Genomic DNA, 27030 nt, shown 5'->3' with positions numbered 1-27030 from the left:
TAGTGACTTGACGGTGCCCACTGCCCAGGTACAGTACTAGTACTAGGTCACAAGGTGGCACTGCACTGACAGGTCGTTGGTTCTATCCCACTAGCACTACTACTAGTACTACACTAGCACGTAGTAGTACTAGTACTGGTAGTAGCGACTTCAATCACGTGACCAAAAGGCAGAAATCCTTCGTCGTACGAATGTATGGTGCAAGCATGGCGTGCACGGAACAATTTTTCTCTTGACGTTCTACGCCTGCCTACGCGTTATTCTTGTATCTGGCGCCTTCGATTTTTACACGATGGTCAAGCACACATGAATAGCTTTCCAACGGTGTGTCGCATGTCAAGAGTCATCGATTTTTGGATATATCGCTCCGTATTTTTAGTTTTCAAAGCAAACTTTCGGCATCTCAGCTACCTTGCCCGTCAATGACCGAGTCACCATCGTGTTCAGAGCCCTCGAATTAGTTTAGATGGGTTCATGGTAAGGTTCTCCCCCGTAGCCGTTTTTAGCAGTTTGAAGAATTTGTGCGCAGCGGCTGAAGTCGGCTATGGAGTGCACTATTTTGACGGGCTCTGCGTGACGGAGCGAGCAGACCTTTGGCTTGTAAATCCGCTAGTAATGATTATGTTCTTCACGTCAAGATTCTGGAGGTGCTTGAGCAGTGAGGAGGTGATTATTTCAATCCATCGGCATCGAAGCAGAGCACGTCCCGTCCAACATCTATGTGTACGACGGTTTCTCCGTCACCCTCCAAAAACCCGCATATCGCGCATACATTCACTGTGTATGCATGATATTCATGAGGTCCGAGAAGCCCACTTTTGTGCCATCGCTCTGCATACATGGGCTCCAACGATTGCATACCAACTTTGGGGCCTGATATCTCCGGTTTGGGACAAGATATACCCATGAAATTTTCTGTATGTGCTCTGCAGAGGTTTCTCTTTCCAGTCGTGTAATTTGTTGGCCCTAATTCCGATTTTAGAATTTTGGACTGAAGTCGCTACTAGTACTAGTAGTAGTGCACTGTCATGTACATGTACCCTAATACCGTATACGTACCGGCACTAGTGACGGTGGCAGTAGTGTGTCACCTGCTTTGTGACGCGCCTTGTCTTGACATCGACAGCTGCCTGGCCCTCCCTAGCCCTGGGCCCTGTGCGTCAGCAACGCTCCAACAGGCTTCATCAACCATCGAACCAGTCAATAATACTAGTTCTGTACGAGCATACGGCTAATGCATGCAGTACTGGCTAGTTCTGACATGACTCCAACTCCAAGTCAAAGTGCCACGTGCAACACAACAAAAAAGCAGAAGAAGATATCTACCTCTTTTTTTTGTGGAATGCAAACTCAGCAAGTAAAATCGTAGTACATATCCGCGCGTGTAGCTTTCTTTGTTTCACACATGTAGATCTACCCGTACTGCCGTAGAATCTATGAGTGTGGTGCTTCTGATTGTTTCTCGCGAGTTTCAGCTTACGTAGGAAGCAGGTTCACCACACTATTGTGCTAGCTGAGCGAACACGGAGCACTATAGCCATCACCATAGGCGTAGGATTTCTCGCAGAAGTGCATAATCCCATCCCTGGACGCGAAGCGGAACGGGCAGTTCGGAAAACAGGAATACCCCTAGACTGCAGTAGGCGCCGTAGCGTGGCGGCCGGCAAATAATTATCTTCACGCACCTGTCGTAGATTTCTACCCAGAGCTCTGTTCTCGCATCCTGTACTTTATTACCGTCGCGGTGTGTTCTGAAGCATGGCGAGTGAAGATAGTGCCTCCGCTGAGGTAATCCCTCAGCCCGCTACCGAGGAGGAATATCAGCGGTTCGTGGCACTGACGGATAGTGACGAAGGCTGGGAGCAGAAGGTGGACAGACCAGATTCTGGAATATGGACCAGGCAGGAAAAGGGATCAAGTGTCAATATGTTGAAGGTAAATGCTGGGGAAACCATGATAATATTATTGATAGCTAGCTAGCTAGGGGCCACATGCACAGCGCTTGGGTAAAAACATTGAAAAGGTGCACAATCTATTATCTCTCGAGGGCCTTTGTGATGATTACAATCATGTACGTGTATGTGTATTGTGAATCAGTAGTGCACAAGCACCACTTAGCACCACCAGAGGTCATAGTATTACTACCACTACTGGTAGGGAGAAGCTCCAGGGTGATGGCATGGTGCATTTACTGATTTAGTGTGAAGTAACTAGTTCAGCAGCAAGGCAGCACTTATACGTCCAGATTGTGGGAGCCTCCAGCCTAGCCTAGTCATATTATACTGATATAGCATCCAGCCATTATAGCCTCCATACCAGCCATATATTGTGTACACACTAGTATTAAAGGGTTTGCTCCCCACACCGGAGCTCGCGCTATTCCGCCGACTTTACTTGACACTTGACTGACTCACGACTGCCATCCAGAGCACACGAGAAGTCCATCGAACCTTCGACTCGGCAAACCTGCAAGAAAGCACCACTCCCTGCTCAATACACAGTGTTTCGGGGAATTCACCCCTCATCAGTTGAGCTTGAGTAGGCTGAGGAAGATTGTGCCTGAAGAGCACCACTTATATAGTGCTCTCCAGCTCAACTGATGAGGGGTGAATTCCCCGAAACACTGTGTATTGAGCAGGGAGTGGTGCTTTCTTGCAGGTTTGCCGAGTCGAAGGTTCGATGGACTTCTCGTGTGCTCTGGATGGCAGTCGTGAGTCAGTCAAGTGTCAAGTAAAGTCGGCGGAATAGCGCGAGCTCCGGTGTGGGGAGCAAACCCTTTCTTACAAGTCATCGCCGAAGTCGCAACCACTACTTCGTACACTAGTATTAGTAAGTTGTTTTCGCCATACGGTTACATGAAGTTATGGGTCAACTATCCAGCAGAGCCTGTGTGTTGGGTTTATACAGTTTCTGACAGACTACGGCAGTCATGAGGCAAGGCGTATCTATCAGTCAACAAAATGCACTTTACATTTATGTTGCAAAACCAGAAAATGAGATATGTGAAGGAGTGAAAATGTTAAACACGAATGTGCATGCAGTGTCTCCTTGGCTGGTTGCATGAGCTTGCAGCCAACCTTGCATCAAAAGCAATTGATTAGAGCCTAAAAAGCCTTAAAAAAGCGAAATCAATTTTTAAATGCATGTCCTCGGTGCACCGTACATGTCTCAATGTGTCGAGCAAAAGCTAAAATTGTGTCCCGCTAAAGGATACACAATTAATGTAGTGTGCGCTATCCCTCCTCTTAACGGATATGCTGCCCTTTTCAAAATGGAAAGCACCTGAGGGCACATACGAGTGCACCTGGGTCCTGCATTCAAGGCCGGTGGTTCCCAGCAGTCCGTAGGCTCTGTATGCCAGGTCGTGATCAGCCCAAAGTAGCAACACCATTCCGGCTGCTACAAAAATCATTGACTGAATTACCTTGTTCCCGGGCATGGCATGAAGCAGCCGGAATACATTACTGTACCAGTGTTCAATGCACAGCGGGTCAGCTTACCGCGACATTACCAATTTGCCAATATTCATGATACCTTGTATGCATACAGTCACTCAAGAGTACAACACTGATGATGTGCGTGTACAGTGGAATAGTTGAATAAGTACTAAGTAATTTGCACTCAGATGGTGAGCCAATGCCATCATGGCCGGATAATTAAAAAAAAAAGAAAAAGGGAAGGACTCGGATCAGTACTGACAAGGAGTACTGTACTGAGACATTCAACAGTTCAAGATGAGTCATAACTATCGTAATATCCTGATATTCAGTCCTTCCTCCATTTTTATCCAAAACTACTAAGTACTACACATTACTGTCCCCGGGGAAAATTGCGATTCCGCGGCCGCGTTTTTTCCGCGTTTTCCGTGATTTTCCCGCGTTTTTTGAACTTTTTTGTTGCACTACACGTACACACAGTGCACTGTTCGGTCAGCAACGTCTCATCGTGGCGGATTTTTACTCAAATATGACGAGTGCTTACACCAGAGACTTGTAGCTGATTGATTTCACTACATACTCACTGAAAATTGCCGCACATCAATATTATTCACCGCATATTTACCGCATATTTACCGCAAATTCACCGCAAATTATGCCATATTATGCCGCGTTTTCCCCGCGTTTTTTTGCGATTTTTTTCCGCAATTTTCCCCGGGGACAGACATTACTAAGTAATCGCAATATGTACACGCAAGTACACTACTGGGATTCCTCACCATGATGTACTAGTAAGGCATTCATGGAGCATTGCAGATCATTTGTACGCCTATGTACGTACAAGCTCACAGAGCTGCCTGCCTTCTGTTTCCGGCATGTACATGTACCGTATTTTCCGGAGTATAAGTCGCACTTTGAACGCGCAAAATTCACCCACCAAAAAGGGGTGCAGCTTATACTCCGGAAAATACGGTACTTGTATATGTCATGGTATGTGCCTGTTGAACTTCTTTCACATGAGTTCTGCTATACCATGAGGTGAGGTTTCTGGTTTTCTCCTTGTTGCCCTGCTTTGTGCTGTGCCATAGAACCAGTTACCCGTTCAGTAAATATTCGTCTACTGCATAGTGGCAGTGGCATTTAGAGCTTTTGAAATCTCTGTTCCTGTCCTGCAGGCAAGGATAGACTACGCGGATGTGGAAGCGACCACTCTGTACGATGTCCTCCATGACCCATACTACCGACGGGTTTGGGACGAGAACATGGTCGATGGATTTGAGATATGTCGCCTAGACGCCAACAACGATATAGGATACTATTCGAGTAAGTTTGACTCCACGCTCTAATGCTGCCCATTGCTCTATCTCATTCAGGAATCAGAGAACCTATCCATGTTGTTGCACATGCACTGATGAGAACATAGGGAGTTCTTAGCAGTGCGAGTCTGTAGTTCGGTGTCAGACTTCAGTCACTGAAAAAAAAGAGAAAGTTTTCCGCATCCATAGGAATACCACCACCCGCTAGGATCAAGGCACAGATGCAGCTCCTAAAGCGGCGGTGAGTAGATCAGACACACCACAAAGTGGTCAAAGACCGAAAATCCCATTAACTGCATTCAGTCAAGAATTTAATAAATAATCGCGACCATTGTCTTTTGCTCGGTATGTTGCAGTGAGATGGCCAACGCCACTTGACAACCGGGACTATGTCAACACACGGTCCTGGCGAGCTAGTCCAGAGCAGTACGTCATCTTCAATCACTCGCTTACGCACCCGGTGAGCCTTTCATGCACACGTCTGCTTTTTTTTGCTTCACAAAATGTACAGGCAATTTATGCCTTCTCGCCGGGGTTCTCACAGTTGCCATGGTAACTGCTCATATTCTCCAGATGGTTATGTTTTGCACATTACTTGGTGTACAATAGATACTGGCAGGCCATGATCCGATGCTAGCACAGCCGGCGCTGCTTAGAGTTAGAGGAAGCCGCATGCTTGACACTGGACGCTACACTCATGTGTGCACTAGTGCAGACAACTAACTAACTTATTCATGAATCTGGGCTTCATTGAGCGCGCCGACTGTAGTTGGTTGACTGGTGTGGTGTCGAAGCTTGCTGAATATGATAATTATTATTTCGGTAATACTCATCTGTGCAAGTCTTTTACCCTACAACCCGGGCTGATGTGTATACATAATAGTATTGCCTGTTAGTGTACTCGATGGGCGTTGGGCGGCTTGAGGTGTGCGTGGTAGAGTTGCATGCCGGGTTTGATTTACGGCGTATCTATGTTGCCAGGTCTTGCATGTTCATATGCCTTGCATCATAGTTCCAGGTGTTTCAAAGTATGCCGTGTGTTGCCTGTTTGTATGGTGCTCTAGGAAGCAGTTGTGCCGGTGCATTTCACGTTGTTTGTTTGATTTTGTGTGGATCTTTCCGTGCTTGCAGAGAATGCCCCCTAGAGCTGGCTTTGTACGCGCTGTTTCTTTCCTCTCTGGATATGTAATTCGGCCTCTGGAGAAAGGGTGTAGGCTTTTTTATGTCTCGCACAATGATCCCAAAGGTAGGCCCGAAGAGCATTGCTACTGAGTTAGCTAAACTAGTATGGCTCATCTCCTGTAATAATGTGTGTGTACGTGCGTGTGTGTGTCACGGCCAGCTAGTTCGGTTGGTGGGTACACATATGCCTGACTGTGTTGGGGCTGTTGCCAACGGGCTCGGCTGCTTGAAGGTGTAATGTTGTACCTGCCACCTTTGTTGGTTCCAGGGTTCATATACTTTCTATTTGAAGTATACATACCTGTTAGCCATGGACTGCTTCTGGCTAGATTAACTCTTGTGTAATCAATGGTGCTAGTGAAGCTTATATCAGATCCACTCTGATTTGGCCACCCACACTAGTAGCAAGTATTACCTTCACTGGGGGCAGGGGTAACTGCAGTTGGATCCCTGGACGGATACCCTGATGCCGTCAATCCTTTTCTGCACCTTGTCCTCACCCACTTACTGAGGTGTGGTGAGCCCATAAGTGGGATCATTTTCAAGTCCACCCAGAGTTTTGGGGATTTCAGGGGGTGTCGGCCGTTGGGCGGTTCAATAGCCAATTGAGTCATCTTTCCAAGATTCCTTTTGAGTCTCTCTCCCCTCTCCCGGGGAGACCCACGTGACCAGTTTTGGCAGTGAGCAACAAGTGTGTGTGTGTGTGTGTGTGTGTGTGTCGTGTGTGTATGTGCCTGTGCGTGTACTAAGTTGGGTTGATTTGCTTCTGTTTACAAATGGAACTGGAGCCTGTTTGTAGTGTTAGGAATGCGTGTTGGTGTCAAATGTCAGATATTAACTGCAGCCTATCACCCGCTTTCATCTGTCCCTGGTCATATGTTTTCCCACTTCTCTTCAAGTTACAGAAAGATCTACCTTTGATTAATTACATGTATTGTGTGGCACAGCCATTCTCCTCACTATCAAGCTCACTGGCAAAGCCGGCCGGGCTAACTCAGTGGTTCATGGCATGCATGGCCGGACTGGCCAGGCCGCGATTCTGACAATGTGCTCATCACCCAGTACAGCAGTGTTTGACTACTGTACTGTGCAGTTTTGATATCAGGCATGCCAAATCTAGATAGACGGGAACCCGTACTTTGAAGGCAGCCCGGCCTATGCCCCTGTAGTAACAAAGGCCTCCTGGGCTTGACAGCTCTGAGGTTTCTTGTAATTGTTTGGGAAGGCTAGACACAGTTTAAAGACATGTGTTTTTAAATCATCATCCGAGTCTGCTTCATGGATCAGCGGGTTTGCAACAAGTGGCGCCAGGGGTAGCTGCAATGTGCAGGGAACGATGGCACTGTTGTTGCCTTCTGTGTATTCCTTTCGCTGCAGGGTACATACCAACCTTTCTGATCAATAAATCCATTATACATCTAGTGCCCAAGGTAAGAACCTTATCACCACATTGTGTCCTACCGCGTGTCTTTTGGTAGTGGTGGTGCCAGCTCCATGCCATTCGTGACAAACTAGTTACTTGCACCTGAGCAGTATCTCTCGTGAGCAGTCCCTGCTTCAGGAGTAAGTTACAGGTTCACTTGATCATACAAATGGGAAAGAACCTTTTTGCATTTTGGTGAAGGCACCCGTTTCAGTTGAACCAAGATACAGTAGGTATCGGTTATAGCGTGGGCGTTTGAAAAAACGGCTTTCTATTCTGATTTCCGATATTTCTTACCCGCGCCATGATAAATCAAGTGTGACATAATTATCATGTTATGCACGTGCACAGAGGTTGGAAGGCCATTATACATGCAACGTATCGCAACGCTGTGTTGATATTGTTTTAATGTTTTATAGGGATCAGATCGGGTATGGGTGGTTTTCCTTTACACTTGGGAGACATATCCACCGGTAGTGACTGGACTGAGCCCTCCCTGCCGCGAACCCACTGCTGGTAGAGAAGAAAGCAACATGGGCCAGTACCTATCCATCAGGCATTGTACTATGGTCAGGCGGTGGATCCAAGGCGGTGAATCCTATTTGTCCCAGAAGTCGTTATTAATTTTGTTGACTTCTAGCGCCATCACTTAAAACCCATATCAAAGTATAACATGTTTTGTAGATTTGATGCTAGCAGTAGCCATGGTAATTTGATGTACTTCTACTGTGCACCGGTATAGGTTGGCGAAAAGATCCATTCAGCGTGCAAGGCATATGGTGACTGGAAGGCTCAGAACCATCCTGAATTCAAGCCATGGCTAGCGACAAGTTGTCAGGATGATCTGCCAGATGTAAGTCAAGTCAGAGCAGGTCCTTGCAGTACTGTGTAGCCAGAGTGTAACCAGTGTGCACAAATACCGTGAACCTTCAGTAGTGCTGGAGCTAGTCAGATTCTGTATGTACTTCTTACTGAAGTTCTTAGTCACCGTGGCTATCAGTGCCTGGGCACTACCTTTGAAAAGTGCTCGGCTTCTTTTCCGAAACAATTGGACCACTTTGTTGTTGTTGTTGTTGAATTCTTTATTCTCACGATGGCACCATCGCCAATACGTTGTTGTTGTTGTTGTTGTTGTTGATTTTATTTGGATTCGCTGACCAAAATGGACGAATATGTCGAATAACAAGAATAACGAAAAAGGAGAGGCACGGCCTTTGTAAGACAGGTTGATCAGAATCTCTCTCAAGGCATTCGGGAACATCTAATGGTTATCAACATTCTTCCCGCCTATGATCAGCCGGCTGCCTTCAACAGTCCCTTTCATTTCATTGTGTATTTTGTGTTTGTGTTTGTGTTCAACGGGTATTACAGTATCAATCTAGTTTGTCTGTGGAGCTGATGGACAGCAAAGGCAAGCTACTAGTGCAGTCCACGGCTGAGCAAGGTATGAACGTGCCCGTCCAGAGCACATCAGTGGATGCCGTCACAGACGAGGACGTCGTGGAGAACGGCAAAGTCACGGCGGAAAATGGTGCGGATGACGATGACGGCGAGACGGACATCTGATCTCACAGTGGCGTTGCTAGAGTACTATCACTATTCTTCACGTTGCGGCGGCTCGGTCACGTTTTCAGCATCGGTACCGTCAGTCAGTGTAGTACTGAACAACGGTGGCCTTGTTTACTTTAGTACATGTAGCGCCTGAGTTACTGAATGTTTCCTCAGATAAATTGTATAATTATATCACCCAATGTTCACCACAGCAAACTCACTCCATGATCTATCACGGAGCATAGTCTATTGTCGTTTTCAAGTACATGTATCGTCTGACTGTCCTATGTTAGGTCCATGGCCTTCATAACTTATTTCATAGGATTCAAGCCTGATTTTTTGGATTTTGGTAATTTTTGGATTATTATAATATCGTACCATTACAGATCATGCATTTGGAAACGACTGGTGTGTCCACACTATCCTAAACATGCTGACTGTTGCTAGCTGCCTGACTCATCAGATCTCTTTTTTTCACGGCATGTCTCAGTTCGGTCTCGGCCGTGCAGGACCGATTCCGGCACTTCAAAGTGCTACTGCCAGCATTACGAGGCTGTGCAGTGCAGGGTTAGGCTTGAAGCCGAGAGTAGATCTACGATGTAGATTCCATGCCCGCGGCGGCGTTCAGAGATCAGCGAGTAGTAACATACCATGGGGCATGTACATGTATTTAGTACTTCCTGATTTAGATACGTAATAGGGATTAATACTAGGGAGGTTTTGCTCTACGTAATTACGTATGAAAAGTGTTGTACGCGCTGGGGAGCGAGGGCAACTTTCATACGTAAATCTCACTACCGATTTCCGTCAAAGAAAGCGCTTTCCTACGTTCGGCCCTCCGTAGGACTTTTTGAAATATTTTTTGCAATTTCCGGATTTATCCATGGCAAAAGTTCAAAGCCGCGCGAAATACAAGGTCCCATATAATATTATGTATAAGGTGACAACGGGAAATTCGCGTGCGTTTTTCCGACTTTTTCGCCTTTTGTACTACAACCAGCGATGCCCAACAGAAATTAGTCAAATTTACCTTGCTGATACACAACAGTTAAGTTCCAGTTGGCTTGCCCTGGTTTAGTACTGAAGTACGAGTATGATCGTACTCTTGATGACATGCAGCTAAATGAACAATCATAGTCATTATTACATTGCATTACATTACCGAGAGTACAATCATACTTACAAAATAGGTAAACCATGATAACTGGATCTGGGTGTTCTCCTAGTCTACTACCGTTACAATTAGTAGGTCTACTAGCACTCCTAACATTTTATACCGTACCATGGCTGACAGTGACACAGTGACAGTCACTATGTCTTATCTGTGTGCCTACAATGTAGTGTGTGGACACAATAACAAGCTCTGTATTCTAGAGTCTGTATTGCTTTGCCCCTTTTTGTCTTTACCTTTGTATTGCCTTTGCATTTTGGCCTGCGAGGGCTCTCTGGGCGGCACATCTGTACACGCACTCGAACGGAGTACATGTAGATCTAGTCTACGAGTATGCCAAAAATCATGCACATGTACTTGGTTTCAACTCACAGTCGACTAGTCTGCGTCTCGAGTCAAGGGCCGGCACCCGGTACGGTATGGTACCGGATATACCCCTTGCTGTACGCCGTAGTCCTTGTTTGGGCGCTGTCACAATGCTCACAATGAGTCAAAATAAAACAATGAACTCAGACGGAGGAAATCCAGAGTCCAGACAATCAATCACTCGGCCAAAATGAATTCGGTATTGCAAATTCTACATGTGGCAGCATTAATCGTAGGGTTCACTAACCGTCCTATTTCCGCTGAGAATGATCAGACTGGAGGCGCAGACAATGTCCATCTACCGAAGACCCAACACGACTTTCATGCACACGCTAAGGATGACCTCAAGTGAGTGATTTATCAGCTATCGACGTGTCTGCCTCTGGCATTTTTAAATAATTCTGGAATGAAACTTTTCTGCACTCTGCACATACGGGGCCTGGGTTACTATTGCTGGTGACGTACATCTGCATGGCAAACTCGGCCAGTTGTATGCACAACACACAGAGGTGCAAACTCCCGTAAACCCTTTGCGTGTATCATTCTAATCCACCGTACCGTATCACTCCTATCACCAGGCACCACTGCTTGCATGGTTTGGTTCACATAACCATCACTGTACCGGTATAGAAGACACCGGGGCCGGCGGGGCGCAATATTCCCGGGTGATAACACCCCGGTGAATACCAACCAGTGAAGTGGGTGCTGCGCTGGCAGGGGCGTTGGCAGGTACTCTACATTGATGCGGCTATGAAAAGGAGAGGGGTCTGCGGACCCTCCCCAGGGAAATCTTTTGAAAACTTGAGCCCCAATAGCCCATAACTCATTGCTTCCAAAATCGCATTTTAAAATTATTGATTAGGCTTTGGGCGCACCTGCCGCACCGGTTCCGACACCCCTGGTTGGTACAGACAGTCACCAGTGACGGCAGGTGGGAGAGTTGGACAATAGAAACAATGTTCAACTCCTCCAGCAGCAACCAGTGGTGGCACCGATCCTGTTCAAGAGCAGTGACTGAGGTTTAAACTGGCTGTGCCACTCAATGGGCCAGTGATGCAAACGGCAGTGAGGAAGGCTTCTAACATTGATCATGACTGTACTGGTGATGTTCACAGTACTATTGCAATCTGCATACACTGTAGTGTATGTTCATTGTACACACCATAATATCGATATGCTGGGGTTGTCGGCTTTCACTATAGGAATGGGAGAACCAACCAACTGGCCCGGTCCTGATCCTGATCCCAATTGTCACCAGGGTCCTAGCCAAAGGGGATAGGGGACGTAACCTCTCTACTCATTTTCGATTCTTTGCTCTGTGAACCCGAACGTTTTTTTGTGACACGGCAGTACTGGAATATGGAAAGATGGGTGAAGTGAAGAATGCCAAAGGCGTAAACTCTAAGTATTGCGATGTATTTGGTACTTGCCCATGTGTGTATCCCCATTCCCTGTACAGACATCAACAACATCACTTGCGTGACGTAGTAGGACTGAGTGCGGCTGGTCGAAAGTAAGTGCACTGTGCCGTGCATGGATGCTCCTTGACTATGTGCTCTTCTTGCCTATAATAGTATGTACAGGGCGACTACTACATGACATTGTAGTATCAGGACCGGTGGAAGCAGTTTTTGATTGGTCCGGCCATACCCTAGCCTTTCATACAGTTTGTGTATGATATAGAGGGTATACACATGATATGGAGGGTAGTCACATGACCTCCTCAGCAGTAAACACACGTTGGTGGCCAACAAATTGGTCCGATGATGACCTGACCAAGTGGACTGGTTCCGGCGAGCCTGGGTGTTGTGTATCTGGTAAAGTGTTCTATGCCCTCTGAAGCCCTGTTCTCTTCACACATCAGAGCACTCTCCCCGTGGGCCGGGCTGTGGATATTCATTTTATTATCGTAATGTGTTTTCTAACTTTTCTTGTGTGGTGACTCTGGCACGGCGCTATTTGCAGGCATTTTGAGAAGGAGTACGGAGGGGATGCAGTCAGCGGTTTCTCTGGAAATGAAGGTGCGCATCTCTCCTGTTATCCTGTTGCATTCTAGTAGATTTGTGATGGATGCTTCACCACTACAATGCGATGACTCGCCTATGCATGAGCCTGCCAGCTATGAGTATTGCAATAACTCACCCCTGATTTGCACCCCCATTTTCACGTCTCTGTCGGATATTTTCGATGTGTTCACTTGAGTACTGAGTGCGCACCCCCTTCTATGACCTTGGTTTTTTCTTTGCCAAAAGGTGTGACTCATATTCACGGAAATACGGTAGTGTTCATTGCCAGTTGTGTTCATTGGCAGTTGTGTTCATTGGCAGTTGGTGTTCATTGCCAGTTGTGTGGTGACCAAGACCTACATGTACTACTGTCATAGTGCCTACTATTACTAATGCCAGACTGGATAATCCTGGTGAGAAGCAGACAATGTAGACAAGACAGGGCTATTTAGGGCTGGGGGCCAGTACAGTGCAGTATAGTGTACGGAACAGAAGTTCATGCACCCAAGTTTAGACATTAGACACCCTTAGCAAACAACGGCAACGCTATTTTTTACGGTACTAGTACCTTGATCACCCCAATAGCGTTGAAGCTGCAGCGTAAAAACGTTATGGGGGCTGATTTATCGTTGTGACAAACGGTATGTTTTTTGGCCAAATATTGCGTAGTCCGTACGCATTTCACCTTGTATCGCGTATATGGTGACATAAATGGTTGTACCGCGCGAAATAAAAGCTATTCTCGTGGCAACAGCGTACTAAAAATAGCGTGCATCTTGCTAAAGGTCGAACCCAAATCACGGTATTTTCCCCCTTACGGTAATACCGTTACAACATAACAGTTTTTGCTAAGGGTGTCTATTGAAACGTAGCTCGAACGAATCCAGCAAAAACGATTGTGAGTTTGAGTGCATGAGTACAGGATGTGATGTAGGCAAGTTACGTAATGAAGTAACGTAATGAAGTAATGAAGTAATGAAGGCGGCATGCATGCATGCGTTGACCCCATATTCACAGTGTTGGTTATGTACAGTCCTGCTACAGTGCATGCAGCTCCCAGATAGGCACTGAGCTGCTGTATAGGCACTGAGCTGCTGCCTAAGCATACCTCATTTCCTCATGCACTTCAACTAAACTGCGTTGTGCAGCACTCATGAATCATGGTGTTGTGTGTGTGTGCGTGTGTGTGCGTGCATGTGTGTGTGTGTGTGTGTGCATGACAATGCATACAGGGACAATGCTTCACTTCTTTGTGCGCCATGACTATGACAAGAGTAACACACTGGACGGAATTGAGCTGTCCGCTGCGCTGACAAGCTACTACGACTTTGGTATGCCGGAGGCACCGCAACAAGGAGCTGCCACTGAACAAATGTCTCACGAGGAGAAGACCTCGCCGCTACTACTGCAAGAAGAGGTGGAAGCAATCGTGGACCGCATCCTAAACGACCACGACTTGGACCGGAACGGCTTGTTGACATTCGCTGAGCTGCTGGCCAATCCGGGCGGCATATGGAGCAGCCTGGACATGGTTGATGACCTAGATGACTATGCGTATGATGGCGAGGAGGAAGGTGACGGAACTGACTATCAACATGACTCCATGGACAAGGACGCCGCTGCTACTCACACTCCGGATTTGAATGCTGTAGGATAATGTAGCCGTGCAAGTCCTGTAGACTGGTTCTTGTCCTTGTACAGGCCATCCTACTAGCCCGTGGGGGACATAGCGGTAGCAGTCATGGAGGCTCGGTTCTTGCGTTGCCACGGGCCATCCTGCTAGCCCATGTAGCTGCTGCCTAGCATTGGGTGAGACCTGGGTCTCGATTACAAACATCCCTTCCTTGTGGCTGGCCGTATGGTTTGAAGTATAACCCATGGCTCTTGTTATGTTGTACACGTTAACGTGCCAATCTTCATCCCGCTTCACCTGTTATGTCCCAGTCATCATCTTGAGCAGGTCATTGCCTGATGAATCTCATGCTATTCAGGGCGCTTACAACTCTGCAACACTAACTTATTGCTGAAATAAATATTGCTGAAATTCCCCGCTGCTGCAACTCAAATATGTTTGACATGTTCGGTCACAAATGATAATACACTGCTTTTTTTCTTTTTTACTGTACCTGATCATTTCAAGCATAATTTATAACAGAAAACATGTCTGAACAGGCAGCATGGTGTGTGTGTGTGTGTGTGTGTGTGTGTGTGTGAGAGAGAGAGAGAGAGAGAGAGAGAGAGAGAGAGAGAGAGAGAGAGAGAGAGGGGGAGAGAGGGAGAGGGGCACAAACCAGTGGCACACATCCGCACTGAGTAAGAGCTTTGCAATGCAGCTCCCCAGGAATTGGAATAGAACAACATTCCAGTCTGGTGTTTTGTAACTCGGAGCGTCGAAACTCGAAGTCAACCACTGGCTTGAGGGTTATTACCGTACGTGTAATAACCATCTAATAACCATCATGACAGATGGAAGAACAGCCATTCAGGGTACTTTTCATACTGGATTTTAACGAATTCAATGCTTGCCAGTGCATGGAAACGAATATTCTCAGTCACACACAACCATGGAAGCAAAATCAGCGTTACGGCAAAAAGCAAAAAATAAGCTAGAACTAAACTAGAACTAATCAACTGCACGTTTCCTCAGAAGCATTGTTATTCACGCAGGAGAAAAGGAAAAAAAGCAGGAATGACAAGGAAGAAGCTCCATGCAAAATCACATTACCACCGGAAGCAGGAGAGCAGAAAAAAGTTACACGTACGGTTGTTAGGGAAGGAGTTGATAATGCTAACCGCCGCCAAGTGGCAGTTGCGATCATGGCACAGCGACATCACACTGTGAGAAACATCACACTGTGAGAAACATCACACTGTGAGAAACATCACACTGTGAGAAACATCACACTGTGAGAAACATCACACTGTGAGAAACGAATTTTACAAGTGACAGTGTAAGAGTATCATGTGTTCTGTGAGCAGTTCGGTTGTGACGTATCTTGTGCCTTCTTTCTCTGCATAATATTGTTTTATGGCAGGGAGGGGAATTTTCTTATTAGCAATTTGATGACGACGTTGACATAGAAGGACACGAAAATGGGTACTACGTGGACACGAGGGAAACCGAATAGGTAAGCGGATACCACCGGGGTACCCCCAATGTTGAAGAAAGTTGTTAGGCACGACAGGCGTGCGAGAGTTATCACTAGTGTTAAAGTGGCAGGGGTGACTCACCGGCACTAAGCGTAGAGATGCACGATCAGAGTTGAGAGCCAATACAAGAGAGGTGGTGAGGACGTGTCCATAGGATGTATGCAGTAGAGAGATGATGAGGACGTGTCCATAGGATGTATGCAGTAGAGACACGTAGAAACCACTCTCGCACATGACATTGCAATGTCCTCGTGATTTCAGCGGCGCTGGCGTCGACTAGTAAGTTCCTGCAAAACAACACAGACAACACAGACAACACAGACAACACAGACAACACAGACAACACAGACAACACAGACAACACAGACAACACAGACAACACAGACAACACAGACAACACAGACAACACAGACAACACAGACAACAGACAACACAGACAACACAGACAACACAGACAACACAGACAACACAGACAACACAGACAACACAGACAACACAGACAACACAGACAACACAGACAACACAGACAACAGACAACACAGACAACACAGACAACACAGACAACACAGACAACACAGACAACAGACAACACAGACAACACAGACAACACAGACAACACAGACAACACAGACAACACAGACAACACAGACAACACAGACAACACAAACAACACAGACAACACAGACAACACAGACAACACAGACAACACAAACAACACAGACAACACAGACAACGCGATCAAAGAGAAACACTCATATTGTCATTGAAAAGGTACATTGCGTTGACAGTGAGACAGTGAGGAATTTCTAAACGATGCGGCAGCCTGTTCTTTGGTGCAATTGCTCAGAACTGGACATTGGTGACATTTCTTATTTCAAAAGTAAACCAATGGCTATCATAGATCCTGAAATTAGCCCACAACAAATAAATACGTATTAGGGTTGAAAGGAATATTCGAAATATGCAGACCGGAAAAAGAATATTCGTCGTTTTGTACAGGGATGAATTTATCCTGTATCGCATCGCAGTTTGCGATGCAAAATCGATCTACTGCTACTCAAAAGTCACCGTGACTCGCAGAAAACTGCGATACATACAGACTATCCATGCCTAGCCTTTACGGTCAAGTAACATGCATACAGTGCAGTGTATGTGATACAGGCACTCTCAATCTGCGTGCACATGTATGATTCAGTCGAGTTTTTTGCAAATGGGCGTTCAAGCATCACTCTGAAGAAGGACAATGCGGTAAACACCCAACGCTAATCAAAACTAAAGACTGCTACACAATTGTGATTTTGTATAGCCAAAACTGCTATGCAAAAATATGACAATAAATTCATCCCTGAAGTAGAATAAGAATATTCGTGTATGTACAGTAGCTCGCCTTTTGGGGACCGATCAGGCTTATTTGGTGCAAAATACGAGTACACTTGCCACTTTCAATGTGTTATCATCAGCAAGACAAATGATAACATTGTCCTTTTCACACATCTCTCTTGGAATTGGGGTACACACCAGTTAATGGTCCATGGTTACCATCAAGAGTGCATAAACAAGAGTATGCAACTGTGGTTATGGGTCAGTGCGCGGCGCGCTGCCTTCATTACGTAACTTGCCTTCATCACGCTCTGAAAGCATGCATTCAAACTCACAATTTCTCGTACGAGCCCATCCGTTTTTGCTCGATTCGTTCCAGTACCTACGCGATCTCTAAATTCTGGCGCGTGAACCCCAGTTCCGTACGAAAGTTCATTTCAAACCAGAGGGAAAGTGCGGTGTTTGATTTTCCGCAGTGCGCGGACTGCAGCTGAATGATGTAAGGCCATCATTTTTTATATCTATGTTTCGCGTCAGTTCGACTTCCAGAATCATATGCGAGAGGTGGAAAAAAAATAAAAAGTTGCAAAGTAATAAAAATGGCTCATCAGAGGTGTATGCACTGTACATAGCACAGTACCTTGTGCATGGTGTACATTCGAAAGAAAAATCGTACAGTAAATATCGGATATAACGTGCCCCTTTGATTTTCGAAAATGTATCACTATATCCGGTGCATCACTATAGCCGATTTGCATGTTTGACCGACACATGGCACATGACTGCACATGAAATGATGCGTACACGCTGGAAAAAGCATGCTGAAAGTGCATGCATGCTCCGCGGACTGTGTGAGAGGCAACACAGCCAGAAACAGCACATTGCGAGGGGTAGCACAGCCAGAAACGGACATGTGTGTGCAGGTAAAATAATGGGTTGGTGCAAAAAGAGATCATGAGTACGTCGAGTGACATTCGTGACCACAGCATACAGGGACACCTGTCTAAAATTGAGAATTTTCTCTCAGCCACGTCTGCTGCCAGATGCAACCAGGCAACACTGGATCAGTTTTGGAAGAAGTGAACTTTATTGAAAAAACAATTGTTTTGTGATCATCACTCTTGATCATTACATGCGATATTTTCCTGTACATTTGATATGGTTTGCTTCCTGAAGTCCATCACAATAAGCGATATATCGGTATAGCCGATAAGTATAGATTATAGACTGGTTAGGAGGTCTATACAGGATATATAGACCGAGTAAAAGACCGAGGTCCCCCGAGGTCTTTTACGAGGTCTATATATCCTGTATAGACCAACTATGAGGTCTATAATCTATTTATCGTGTTCTCCACGCAATAGTTTCTCTTCATATACGACATATCCTTGTAATTCTAGTATTATACTATAGCCTATACTGCATTGAAAGTCAAGATCATTGCTTAAACTAGGTTCAGCATCGGTAGCACAGTGGCTGGGTGGTAAGGAAGAGTGACTGAGATTCACAAGGTTGTGGGTTCAAATCCCATCTTGTGTATTTCTGCTTTCTTCAACAATTTCTTTTTCTAAGTTGGAGAGAAAATTTCTAAGTCCAAGAAGTTCTAAGGAGTCAAATATAAGTAGTCAAATATATCATGTATTTGACTAAGCAGTCAAATACGCGATATATTTGACCGCTTAGGTATCAGGGAAATTAGTGGGGTCAAATACTAAGAAGGCGATAATAGTGTTTATCGCCTTCTTAGTATTTGACCCCACTAATTTCCCTGATACCTAAGCGGTCAAATATATCGCGTATTTGACTGCTTAGTCAAATACATGATATATTTGACTACTTATATTTGACTCCTTAGAACTTCTTGGACTTAGAAATTTTCTCTCCAACTTAGAAAAAGAAATTGTTGAAGAAAGCAGAAATACACAAGATGGGATTTGAACCCACAACCTTGTGAATCTCAGTCACTCTTCCTTACCACCCAGCCACTGTGCTACCGATGCTGAACCTAGTTTAAGCAATGATCTTGACTTTCAATGCAGTATAGGCTATAGTATAATACTAGAATTACAAGGATATGTCGTATATGAAGAGAAACTATTGCGTGGAGAACACGATAAATAGATTATAGACCTCATAGTTGGTCTATACAGGATATATAGACCTCGTAAAAGACCTCGGGGGACCTCGGTCTTTTACTCGGTCTATATATCCTGTATAGACCTCCTAACCAGTCTATAATCTATACATATAGTGATATTTTAGCTGTATTTTTTCTGATTTGATTTTGATTTTGACGTGTTCTATCACTATAACCGGTATATCATTATATCCGGTCACTTTATAAACGATACTTACTGTACATCGAAGCACAACATCTGGGTTATCAGCATGAGTAAATATTCACTTTGGACAGAGGAGGCAACCGTTGGTCATGGTGCCTATGCTTCGCTGGAATATTGTACTCACACTTCAGCAGCGGTGCAAAGAGCTCCGGAACGACGCATCCTCTCAGCTTAGGCGATCAATGCGGTCTGGTGTAAGCTCATAGAATATTGCTCCCAGATGCTGAACAAACGATTTACCAACGCTGGCCTAGGCTAGAGGCCATTTCTGAATCCCAGCTTCGCCGTATGCAAACTGTCCACACTGATGACTCGCACGATCGTACACTCACTGTGCATGTTCGATTTTTTATTTTTTTCCGGAAAAAATCAAAACGTATGCGTGCGGACGACGCGAAACATAGCTATAAAAAATGATGGCCTAATGAAGGCAGCGCGCCGCGCATCTGGTCCATAGAAAAGAGATCACAGTTGCATACTCTTGTTTATGGACTCTTGTTACCATGGATACAACTAGGTATCCATCGATATTAGGGAGGTTTCGCTCTACGGAATTACGTATGAAAATAACGTAGGAACTGCACGTAATTTTCATACGTAAAGATCAGCGCTGTTGGGTTTCGCTCTACGTGATTTCTCCACAACTGCTCAACATGCCTTGTTGCTTTGGAGACGCGTTGGCTGCATGTGCCCACCGCATGCACCGCGAACCGAAATCGTGTTTTCCATCGTATTTTGCACGTGGTGTACGATGTGTGTACCTTGTGTTTCGCGCGGCTTAAACTTTGCCATGGATAAATCAGGAAAATGCAAAAAATACTTCAAAAAGTCCTACAGAGGCCCCAACGTGGGAAACAGCTTTCCTACGGAAATCCGTAGAGAGATTTACGTATGAAAGTTGCCCTCGCTCCCCGGCGTGTACGACATACGGATTTTCATACGTAATTACGTAGAGCGAAACCTCCCTATTGTATGGTTTAGAATATTCGGAATATGAGATTTACGTATGAAAGTTGCCCTCGCTCCCCGGCGTGTACGACATACGGATTTTCATACGTAATTACGTAAAGCGAAACCTCCCTATTGTATGGTTTAGAATATTCGGAATATTCTTCGTTTCACATGTATTCGGGAAATGAATATTCGTTCGCTTCATTGAGCATTCGTTTCAGCCCTAATTATTGAATATTTTGAAGTAAGCACTGCCCCGCAATACGCTCAGGAGCCAAGAGGAAACTTTACACCCTCGCCTGACAAAACCTGCAGGTCTATTTTAATACATACCCGGCATTGCTACAATGAGCAACATATCCACTGCAATCATCCACTGCAATCATGCACTGTGTCAGTCAGAAGGCGAAAACCAACATGTCTAATACCTGATGGTGACGGCAGCTGACATGGCCTGGTACTAAGGTAAAATTACTAAAAAGGACGGGTGTCTTCCAGAAATGAAGTGATCGCAAGGAGTTCTTCAGGATCAAAATGTCACCCCTGTCTGTAACACTAGCAAACCCAGCACCTCGAAAAGTCCAAGAAATTTCAAGATATAATTATGGCAATACGTGTTTCATGGGCAGTCATGAGACATGCAACATAAGCAGCAGTGGACTATTAAATTGGCTTGCTCACAATTGCAGGGCCGCATCCGGGAATGCTGATGGGACTGGAGATCTGCGACTTTCCCAGCAGCTTTCTGCGCGTGCGTGGCCGAGATGGACCACCTGCAGTGTTGTCGGCGATGGGTGCCAGCGGTGATACCGTCTTCTCCGTGCTACTCACTGAATTCTTGATGCCTTCAGTGCACAAACACAATATGACAGAGAAACACCACAAGGACTTGTAATGAAGAAAAAAAGTAATAATGCAATGTCAGCCACTCCTATTATGATACAACTAGTGCTATTGAGCCAAGATTGAATCCTCACCCTCAATCTGCAGGGAAGTAGAAAAACGATTGTTGCTACTGCACAGCACCCACATGAGCACTACCGACAGGCCATTGCAGCCATGTACTACCGGTACTGCAAATACAGGTAGAGTTCAGATAATACATTGATTATAACTAGCAACTCCTCAGTCTCTGTCGGATGTGGTTTCATGCAATTTAAAGTGCAGAATAACAGTGGCATCTGGGAAATGTGGACACCCAAAGAACTGTCTTTATTTCAAAGATTTTTGAAGTTCAACTGTGCTGGTTTGCACCTCCAGGGGACTGCTGAAAGGTGGCCTCAGTGCCCAGTTGTTCTTTAGGACAGGTTTCATTATACATATTGACACCGGTAATATCAGTCAATGCAGAGCATCTCTCCGGTCCAGAGCCCATGCAATATCAGGATTCGAACTGTACAGTTTGCTAACGCTCACATCAATCATGCCCGTTTCCCTACTGCCAGGTACAGCTGGAGTGATAGTAGATCCACATCAATCATGCCCGTTTCCCTACTGCCAGGTACAGCTGGAGTACTAGTAGATCTACATCAATCATGCCCGTTTCCCTACTGCCAGGTACAGCTGGAGTGATAGTAGATCCACATCAATCATGCCCGTTTCCCTACTGCCAGGTACAGCTGGAGTGATAGTAGATCTACAATCATGCCCGTTTCCCTACTGCCAGGTACAGCTGGAGTGATAGTAGATCCACATCAATCATGCCCGTTTCCCTACTGCCAGGTACAGCTGGAGTACTAGTAGATCTACACATGATCACAACTCACCTGACTTTGTGAATGGCGACGTGATCAGGCTGACAAGAGAAGAGCCGGCGGCTGAGAAGACGGACGTATTCTCACAATCGCTGTCAATGGCGCTCTCGCTGCTTTTGGGGCTGAGCACAGCAAACAATGAATGGGCATCGTGTACATGGTGACAAATATTCACAAGTGCGCGCACAGTGCACACACACAGTGGACGCACAGGCACGCACACACGCTCACACACAGTGCACACACAGTGCACACACAGTGCACACACACACACACACACACACACACACACACACACACACACACACACACACACACACACACACACACACACACACACACACACACACACTTGAAGTACAGGCTCGCTGCCAAAGTTCTACCTACCAGCAAAGGAGCACCCAGACGCTTCACACACATCAGTGGGATTAGTGTCAGTTTGAACATGCGACAAAACAATACCGGTGCTAGTACCTGTAGACGTGTGCAGTCATATGCCTCACTGCACACTGATACAAACACACTGCTAACCCTGTACAGGAGTAAGTAGTAACCTACACAGGCAATCATGCACAAGACTGGGCACATTCATCAATGCAGTGTTGTTGTGTTGTAAGCACACCAGACCAACATCAGTAGCACCCATCAAAGCAAGTCAGTCTCGTATGCTTAGGTTTAGGTCGTTAGTACATTAAACGCCATGTGCCAATGGCTTGTGGCAAAAGAGTTAGCTGACAGAACTGACAGAACACAGGTATTTGCAGTGGAAAGCTCATCCAGCTTGCAAACAAAGAAACACAGAGCCAGAAAAGGTCTGCTGAGCGATGAAAATGTAGGTAAGTAATGCGTCCAACATTTGTCAGCAGGGCAGGGCCTGCATGGCCTGTATGCATATGAAAAAATAAAAATGATAGTTGCTGGAGAAAACGGAAAAGAAGGGACAAGAGAGAGAGAGAGAGCGACAGGGTTACATAGTAGTACTGTAGTCAGAGGGGGGGAATCGAGACGACGGATAAAAAACTTAATGGGAATTTCATGGGGTAGCTTTCATGAGAAAATCTATGACCGCGAACATAGACAGCAACAGCCAAACTACTCTGAGAAGATGTTACGCGAATAAGAAGCTTTTAAACAAACTCAGCGTGTTAACATAACATGGGAGGGTTAAACCTTAAAAAGAAAGAGAGGAGGAATAAAAGAAACAGCAAATAAAGCGCTGGCTGGCACATGAACACAACTTACTCTTTTGCTTTCCGGGTGCGCTTTGCAGCAGCAGCAGTAGCAGTGGCAGCCGTGGATGATGATGATGCTGCTGCTGCTGCGCCCTGCACACACACAGGCATGTAAGCAAGTGCACATAGCATAGCAATGGGAATAGTGCAGCCGTATGCCAGGTGAAATCTGACACAAATTGCAAAGATGCAAAGCTAATGTTCGCTGTACTTTTCACTTATACTTCTAGGCTAAGTTCTAGCACTTCCAGCTGCACACCCGGAGGTAAGGCCACACGTTTTTATTTCTATGTTTCTCGTCACCCGCGCGCATACGATTCAGGAGTCTGGAAGAAAAAAAGAAAAAAAACTGTGCTGCACTGAGTGTGCATGTGTATGTGGGGACCAACACACTCATGTACATGTACATAATGTGGCCTGGCCTGCGCGACACATGATGCGAGGTCGGTATTTCTTGTGCGCAACCTAGCTGCACATGCACAGATCGTGACAGAAGCTCCTACCATATACTAGTTGCTAACGATGGATGCTATTTTGCATGGTGTATTGGTGGATTTTAGTGTGAACAAAGGTCTAATAAACTTCTTTTATTTTTCGGTCATTTTTTATTTTTTTCCACCTCTCGCATACGTTTTTAGATTTTCAGGTGACGAGAAACATGGAAATAAAAACGTGTGGCCTAACGCTACCTTCTCACAAAGTACATAGTGAAGGAGTCGCTCTGAGATTAAAGTCCTCGCCTGGACAGGCTGGGCTACAGTGAAAAAAACCTTGTTCTGGCTGCAAGGATAATGGTAGGGCAGGAGATCTTACTGCCCGTGCAGCATTACTTTACACAATGCCTCTGCAAGTCACACTGCCTGAATGCCAAATAGACACCTCACTCCACTAACCTCCTTTCCAGCTTTCTTGCATTGGCGGTTGAATCGCTTCCTCTTCTTGCCAAGGCCAGGGGTTACGTCTCGTTCCTCATGCACACTGGTCTCCATATCGTACACCAAGTCAGGGTCAACAACATCCTGGCAACAGTAATCAGAGAGCAAACACGACAACACAATACCTGAGACCTCACATACACACAAGGCCATCCGTTATCAACCATCTTGGCGTTCGGTTTAAACAGGCCCAATCGCAAAAGCGCATACAAAAATGTCAAGAGCCTTTGGCAGCAAGAGGAATAGCATGCGCGCACACAAAAACTCATAGTGGCACAGACACACAATCCATTGCTTTTCAGCTGTCTCCTTCTTAGCCGTGTCTGAAATCAAAGTGAAGCAAGGCAATGAGCTTACTCACCTCACCAGCAGCAGATACATCACCAATATGGTCGTGCTGGGCCGTCTTGTCCAAATCGAGCGTCTTGTCGAGATCTTGCGTCTTGTCAAGTGCATCAGCTACGGCCGCATCATCCTTGGCATCAACACTCTGCCAGGAAAGGAGAGTGCAGCAGTAACAACAATCAGCCGGTCAGATGTTCATTTAATGTCAAAGAGAATTTGTTGATTATGGAGTGACCCCAGGTATTTTCTGAAATACCCAGAGTGACTGTCAGACAAAGAACATAGATCTGCTCAAAATTCTAGCAAGAGCATTCCCAGTCTTGGAGAGCAGCGATGCAGACAAATACGTATAGCCAGACATGAAGCTTAGCATCAGCTGGTGAAGACTTACAGACTCAAGCGGGACAGCATGCACTGGAGGCACAGGCACGCGGTTCAGCATCACTGCGCACTACGTTTGGTACGGGCGATGGAGCAGAGGAGTAGAGCAAGCAGAACACGGATAAAACCAGCACACAACAACAAGCGTTAGGAACAGGGTAGGCTACTCAAGAAAGAGCAGTGAAGAGTCAGCCAAAGTACCTGGCCAAACAGACTGCAAGGAATAACAGTGCATGCAGTGGTGACACTGCTCAGCTGGTCAGACACCGTCATGCAGCAGCAGCAGCAGTAGCATGCACTGGACTACACTTGGTGATGGCTCGTCAGGGCGCTGCACCAATAACCACCGGGGAGGGCAAGTGGCACGGAAGGCAGACTCATGCCCTTTGAAGGCATCATGCATGCATTGGCACACTCATGCATGTGTTGGAACCCTCATGCATGCCCTACGCAGGCATCATGCAGGTATTGGCACAAGGGTGCTGCTGATCAGAGAGGAGAGCGACTAGACTCAGGAATACGGCATTGCACCGCTCGCCACAGCAGGAGATGGGAGACAGAATGCACTGGATGCGCTGCTCAGCACAGCAGGAGATGAGAGACAGAATGCACTGGATGGGAAGGTGAGACAAAGGAAAGGACCCTGATCAGCACTAGGACTGATGCACTTGCTTTCAAGGTCTAGGTATTAGTCACACGGTTGTTCGCTACCTTTTTCATGGCAGATCTTGTTAACCTTGGTGAAGATAGGCAGGTGAGTGGAGAAGCAGCACCGGCACCAGCAGTGGCACGTGGCTTTCTCTGTGACTTTAAGTGACAATGGTAGCAGAGTAGTAGAAGCAATGCCAATGGAAGCCATGGAAAAGATGGTGGCATAGTGAAACCATGGAGGCAATGCCGGTATCGTGAAACCATGGAGAAGATGACGGTAGTAACACCAAGTCACAAAACGCAAGATAACAGCAACGAACAGTGACAGCATTAAAGTCCACCCAAACAATTTGATTGGGATCTAATAGTATTTTTTATTATTGCAAATAACGCTGAGTAATTACACAACGTATAAAAACCAGCATTTGCCAAATGGAAGGAAGAATGAGGAACGAGCGGGGTTACTGAGGTGCTTATATGCATGTAACTGCAGAATAGGCGAAACAGAAAATATCAAAAAGTCCTAAAAAAATACACGAACGATCTATTGGCAGCCAATATCACCCCAACTCTGAAAGGGGTTTGCTCGCCGCTGAGTGGAATCTTCATTCCGGGGATGTGTTTCTTTCCTAAAAATGCCCCTTTGATGACGTCACCAGTGAAAAACCTGAACACAGAACCAGTGGCCAAGTATGTGCTAGAGGAACAAGGAAACTACTACATTTTAGAATTTGTAGTACATGTAGTCCGACACCAAAAAAAGAGAAAAAAAGGTGACCAGAATGGCATTCCAATAGCTCAGAGATGCGGCATCCGTTGCTATTGGTGATGCCAGGAACTGAGGTTTTAGACTTCATACTGCACTACACATAGACGCAGAGCAAAGTCCTCTTGGATTCTGGTGCCCAGGCAAGCAGGTTCGGTCTTTCTAGCCTCCATAAAATTCTAGATTACATGCCACAAACAAAATCGCCCGAATGCTCATTGTCGGTCAAGTGCAGAACAGGTCAGTGTTGGAAGCACTAGGCCATCGGGCCATGCAGCAGCTGACCTAGTTGTATTCACACATTCTGGATAGCGTATACACTGGCCAGCAGCAGCATTGCATGCACAAGACTAGTTGCGGCATAAGCCACGTTGCATAAGGGAAGAGACTAGCGGCGGCAATGCAGCCAGAGTGATCTGTGCTGCATACCTGTTACTCCGCCAGCCACCGGTATCAGGTGCTTGCACAGGCGGACAGAGGACATGTCTGACATTACTACTTCAACACAGTCGCATAGCATATCACATTGTAGGTTTTCTTCTTCATGTATCCATGCAGACTGGGGGGGGGGGGGGGGGGTGCGGGTGGACATACACAGTGCACATGCATCATGCCCACACATGCACACACACGCACACTTTCATACACATACACACACACACATACTTTCATACACATGCACACACACACATACTTTCATACTACACATGCACACACACACACACACACACACACACACACACACACACAC

At 46.0% G+C, this 27030-nt stretch overlaps 3 protein-coding genes across 4 annotated transcripts in view; 2 read left to right on the top strand and 1 right to left on the bottom strand.

Annotated features, from left to right (window-relative positions):
• Window positions 1-1356: 1356 nt before the first annotated feature.
• Window positions 1357-9338, top strand: LOC135805979 (START domain-containing protein 10-like). Its single transcript, XM_065320100.1, has 7 exons — window positions 1357-1935; window positions 4613-4760; window positions 5110-5213; window positions 5885-5999; window positions 7313-7365; window positions 8101-8211; window positions 8730-9338. Exons 1-7 carry the CDS (start codon window positions 1759-1761, stop codon window positions 8922-8924), a joined length of 903 nt encoding a protein of 300 aa, XP_065176172.1. The 5' UTR covers window positions 1357-1758; the 3' UTR covers window positions 8925-9338.
• A 1178-nt stretch (window positions 9339-10516) lies between these two features.
• LOC135805972 (uncharacterized) lies at window positions 10517-14617 on the top strand. The gene is made up of 4 exons (XM_065320098.1): window positions 10517-10794; window positions 11906-11959; window positions 12412-12467; window positions 13685-14617. Exons 1-4 carry the CDS (start codon window positions 10637-10639, stop codon window positions 14107-14109), a joined length of 693 nt encoding a protein of 230 aa, XP_065176170.1. The 5' UTR covers window positions 10517-10636; the 3' UTR covers window positions 14110-14617.
• A 302-nt stretch (window positions 14618-14919) lies between these two features.
• Window positions 14920-27030, bottom strand: part of LOC135805957 (kinesin-like protein KIF20B) — a 30696-nt gene continuing 18585 nt past the window's right edge. Inside the window, exons 17-24 of one of the 2 annotated variants that reach the window (XM_065320080.1) lie at window positions 25574-25669; window positions 24873-24932; window positions 24498-24626; window positions 24095-24220; window positions 23212-23294; window positions 21982-22091; window positions 20897-21060; window positions 14920-15889 (exon numbers count right to left, since the gene is read on the bottom strand). In XM_065320080.1, coding sequence (XP_065176152.1) covers window positions 15860-15889; window positions 20897-21060; window positions 21982-22091; window positions 23212-23294; window positions 24095-24220; window positions 24498-24626; window positions 24873-24932; window positions 25574-25669 — 798 coding nt within the window. In that variant the 3' untranslated portion in view covers window positions 14920-15859. The remainder of the gene's footprint in view (window positions 15890-20896; window positions 21061-21981; window positions 22092-23211; window positions 23295-24094; window positions 24221-24497; window positions 24627-24872; window positions 24933-25573; window positions 25670-27030) is intronic. The other variant, XM_065320081.1, reaches the window with a different exon arrangement.

The sequence above is a fragment of the Sycon ciliatum genome, chromosome 1 (assembly GCF_964019385.1).
Source record: "Sycon ciliatum chromosome 1, ocSycCili1.1, whole genome shotgun sequence".
NCBI lineage: Eukaryota > Metazoa > Porifera > Calcarea > Leucosolenida > Sycettidae > Sycon > Sycon ciliatum.
Note: the sequence above shows the minus strand (reverse complement) of the source record. Positions and strands in the feature narration are given on the sequence as shown.